We start from the raw sequence: 4,210 nt of genomic DNA, 5'->3' as shown, positions 1-4,210 counted from the left end.
TCCATCGCTCCGCTGTCTTTCTCTCTTTGGCTTCGTTGTCAGGACTCCCCTCCTCTGGACAAGTTTGGAATTACATGGATCCTTTCCTGGTAGGTCAACATTCACCGCTTCACGTTTCGGTGTCGGAGACAAAAACAAAGGCATTTTTTGGGGACATTTGAAGTAAATGTTGTTATCAGTAAAATACGTCATCAATTCTCCAGTCAACACTTCCGGTATTCGGTGCTGCTATTTTGTAAATATTTGAAGTATATAGTAGTGAAATGACTTCACACTTCAGTTGAAGTAATATTTTAAAATGTCTTTACACTTTACATTTGAAGTTTATCTTAATAAAAAAAATCTCTTTATAATAGACTTTAAAAATTCAAATATAATATGAAAAACTGCGTTAAATCTTATTCAATTCTGAAACGTTTTTTTTACAACTGAAACGTTTGGATTAACTGTCGGGAGTTATAAATAATTGAAACTAAAACATAGTTTGATTTACACCGCCTTAAAATTAACATCTATAATTAAACATATATATTTGTTAACTACAATATAATTTCATGTCAAATAAACTATATATTTGAAAGGAATATTCCACAGCGATTTTTTTTTTTTTTTTGCTCTCACACTTTCACCGTGTCACAGTTGACGCTGCCTGTGTGTAAACCGTCCACGTTGCTCATGTGTGACCGAACAATAACAGCCCCGAACGACCCCCCGTTTCTCCAGGTGTATTCACACAATATGTGCCCTCATAAATACTGCGGCACAAACACAAACACGCGCAGTGTTGTGTATTAAATCCAGTCAGGGGTTCTCGAACCCCTGACCTTCCAGCACAACACGGCCATATTCCGAATCCAATCATTTCACCGACTGTTATTTATTTATTTATATATATTTATCCTAAATATATAAATATTAATACATATATTTTATTTATTTGAATTAGTTCGTATTTTACTAGATTTAGTCGAAACATTAAATCCAACTTACGGTCAAAATATATATATAAATATATAGTATGTATTTCTAAATTTTATATTTGAATTTTACATTTCGTTAATGTTTCATTTATATTTCTCAACGTCCTATTGTGCGCAAATTAACAAATTAAATACGTCATTTCCTCGTGTGTATTGCAAATATGTAAAATATAAAATATATATAAAATATATATATATATATTGTGTCCGGTGTCCGATGTGATGCAGTGCTTGATCGTTTACCCATCAGCGTTTATCCTACACTTCTTCCAGGTCTTCTTTTAGATCTGATAAAACACACTATTCTCCCGCGGCCGGTCTCTCTGTCACTGACACACGTTCACACGCACGCGCACTGCTACAGACACCCTCGCGCCAGTTGCACCAGTTGGACCGACACCTGACACTGGGCTGAATGCAGCGACCCCAGTCGGTAAATATTGATGTTGGTTTTTTTAAAGTGTCTTCAAAGGATCCGTTCACTTCCAGGGAGCTTTGTCTTTGAAGCCTTTGAAGCCTTTTAAAGTGCATTTCAGTCCGGCCTCGACGGTTGGTCGTTCACTGACGTCACCGACGTCACGTGTTCGGAGTATTTTTTCCTCCAATATTAGTGAATATTTTCTAAACGATATAATCGTCGTTGTTGATGACGTTACTGATGACGCGGAGAAAGACGGAGATAATAAAGACAGAGGAAACATATATAGTTGAGTTCGACTGCTGTTTTTTTTTTGCTGTTATAGCGCCGACACCTGGCTGTACGTTAGTACAAGGAAAAATATATGTGAAATTATGTTGTAGGATAAATATATGTAAATATATATATTTATTACCTTTTGATTCTTCACTTTAATGTTTGTGACTAATCTTTGTGACAAATATTTTTTGGTTCCGGTGGAACGGTACCGTAAATGTCGGTCTTCGTCGGGTCAAAAAAACCCGATGTAAATTTTGTTTTTTTAATTTTAATCATCCAAATGAACCAATGAGTCACTGACACACACACACACACACACACACACACACAGACCTATCTGATGCAGAGGTGCTGATGTGTATTTTGACCAGGGGGAGGGGCTCGTGGTTCCTTTCACAGAGCTGAACTGCAGAACCCGTCTAATGAGTGTTGGGTCACGTGACACCTTTACTGTGACTCGGTACCTGTTTGTGACCGACTGCCCTGATGATGCGTAGGTCACGTGTGCCGTGAGAGGAGGTGGGAGTCCTGAGGAGGAGGAGGAGGACGGGGCCCCGGGGTCGGGTTATTGATTGATCAGAAGAGTCAAAAGTAGAACTTTTAGAAGGGAGAGACTTGGCGCCCAAAGAACACAGGCCCCACCTTGAAGTCAGAATGTCAGTCTGGGAAATAAAAAAGAAAAAAACTTTACTGCATCTGAGAAACTGAAACATTTAAATCCTGAAGGAAAGAATGGGATAGAATAAAAAATTAAAAAAATATAGAGAAGGTTTCAAACCGGATCCTGACTGACTCTCAGTCAAAGACACTGACCTTAAATCCTCGGGGGTCCTCGGGTGTCCTCAGGTGTCCTCGGGTGTCCTTAGGTGTCCTCAGGTGTCCTCAGGTGTCCTCACGGAAGATGACTTTATTCTGGGAAGCTGTGTTTCTAACTGAATGTGGGGAAGAAAAAGAAAAGAAAAAAAAAATCCAAGTCCAACACAGCTGAGTCTGAAACGGATCAGGACTGGAATCAGTCCCACGTGTTCACACCCCGACAACAAACGTCTGAGATACAGAAGCTCTGCTACCACAATAATAAATCTACCATTTCTTTTTTAACATTATTTTTATTTTATTTTTTTTTTTTAAAATACACATCATATGTGAAATTGCATTTTTGTTTTTATTTTATTTTATTTTTTTTAAATACACATCATACGTGAAATTGCATTTTTGGGAAGAATATTTATATTTTAAATTTACATTGTCAGTGTGCACTGTATAATAATACAGGAAATTACTGCAATACTTCATCAGCAGTATTTATGATTTACTATGTAAAAGTATCCGAAGTGAATACATCTACAAAATATAACAAAAAAAAAACCTGAGCTGCAAACAAATACTATATGAACTGTCTGTGTCTGTGTCTGTGTTTCCACTTCCTGTTTGTGTCTGTGTCTGTGTTTCCACTTCCTGTCTGTGTCTGTGCCTGTGTTTCCACTTCCTGTCTGGTCTGCTGGTAGGAGTCAGTGTCGTCACACTCACCTGTGTCTCCGTCATTAGTCTCACTGGCGTCACCTGGTGCCCTGGGTATAAATACCTCCTTCACTCTGTCTTGGATGGATCATTGTTCTGTGTTTGTTCTGTGTTTCCTAGTATTCCATGTTACAAAGAGAATTCCAGGCCTCGTGGTAGTTTTTTTTTTTTTTTTTTTTGTTAAGTTGGACTTTGTTAATAAACCTGCTGCACCTGAAGAACGTCTCCCTGGTAGCACCTTTGGGTTCTGCCTGATGATGACGATCTTGTTGATATGAAATCAACAAGAAGAGGAAACGACAGCTCACTGTTATATGAGGGGCCAAATGAGACCTACTAGTGGGCCTGATGTGGACCCCGCACCTTATTTTTTAACATCATCGGTAATAAAAGCCAAACTCAACAGGACTCGACAGGGAAAGTGTTTGGAGTTGGGGGCGGGGGGTTAACTTTGGTACTGTTGTTCAGTTTAGGGGTCAATCAGGTCATACGGACCATGTGACCACAGGCAGGAGGTCGCCCAGTGCCAGTACCAGGACCGGTACCAGGACCGGTACTTTATCTGTGAAGATGTTGGAGTTAAACGCATCTAATGCACCAACTAACTGACTAATGCATGTACACGTGGGTGATTCCCAAACACATCACAGCGATCACTAGGTGGTGCTGTGGTGTGGTGATCCACTGTCACCTAACTAATATTAGTCTAAAAACTAATATCGTTTTGCTGAAAACAAGTGTCTGTGTTGTCAACAAGACGCCAAGGAGAACAATGAAATACTAATCCACTAGGTGGCAGCAGATGGCTTTAAAAAACTACCAAACAAAAAAGACTCAGATTTTTGTGTCTTTCTTCAATTCCTGCGTCATGTTCAACTAAACAGACCCAGTCGTTCTATTTCACTACGTTTACTTTTTTTGGACAGTTTTGTTTGTTTTGAAGATTTGGAAACGCTGACCCGGTTATTGACTAACCAATCAGATTCTGCTCGGTTCTCTCTCGGTTGCCGAG

General features: G+C 39.2%; 1 protein-coding gene across 4 annotated transcripts in view; it reads right to left on the bottom strand.

Moving 5' to 3' along the window:
- The window catches only part of pax1a (paired box 1a), a 9,462-nt gene extending 7,998 nt beyond the window's left edge, over nucleotides 1-1,464 (bottom strand). The window contains exon 1 of one of the 4 annotated variants that reach the window (XM_008329956.3): nucleotides 1,224-1,464. In XM_008329956.3, the coding sequence (XP_008328178.1) occupies nucleotides 1,224-1,227 (4 nt within the window). In that variant the 5' untranslated portion in view covers nucleotides 1,228-1,464. The remainder of the gene's footprint in view (nucleotides 1-1,223) is intronic. The other 3 variants (XM_008330723.3, XM_008331459.3, XM_008328476.3) reach the window with 3 other exon arrangements.
- Between the last annotated feature and the right edge of the window lie 2,746 nt (nucleotides 1,465-4,210).

Source organism: Cynoglossus semilaevis, chromosome 1, assembly GCF_000523025.1.
Source record: "Cynoglossus semilaevis isolate Cse_v1.0 chromosome 1, Cse_v1.0, whole genome shotgun sequence".
In the NCBI taxonomy this organism is placed as follows: domain Eukaryota; kingdom Metazoa; phylum Chordata; class Actinopteri; order Pleuronectiformes; family Cynoglossidae; genus Cynoglossus; species Cynoglossus semilaevis.
Note: the sequence above shows the minus strand (reverse complement) of the source record. Positions and strands in the feature narration are given on the sequence as shown.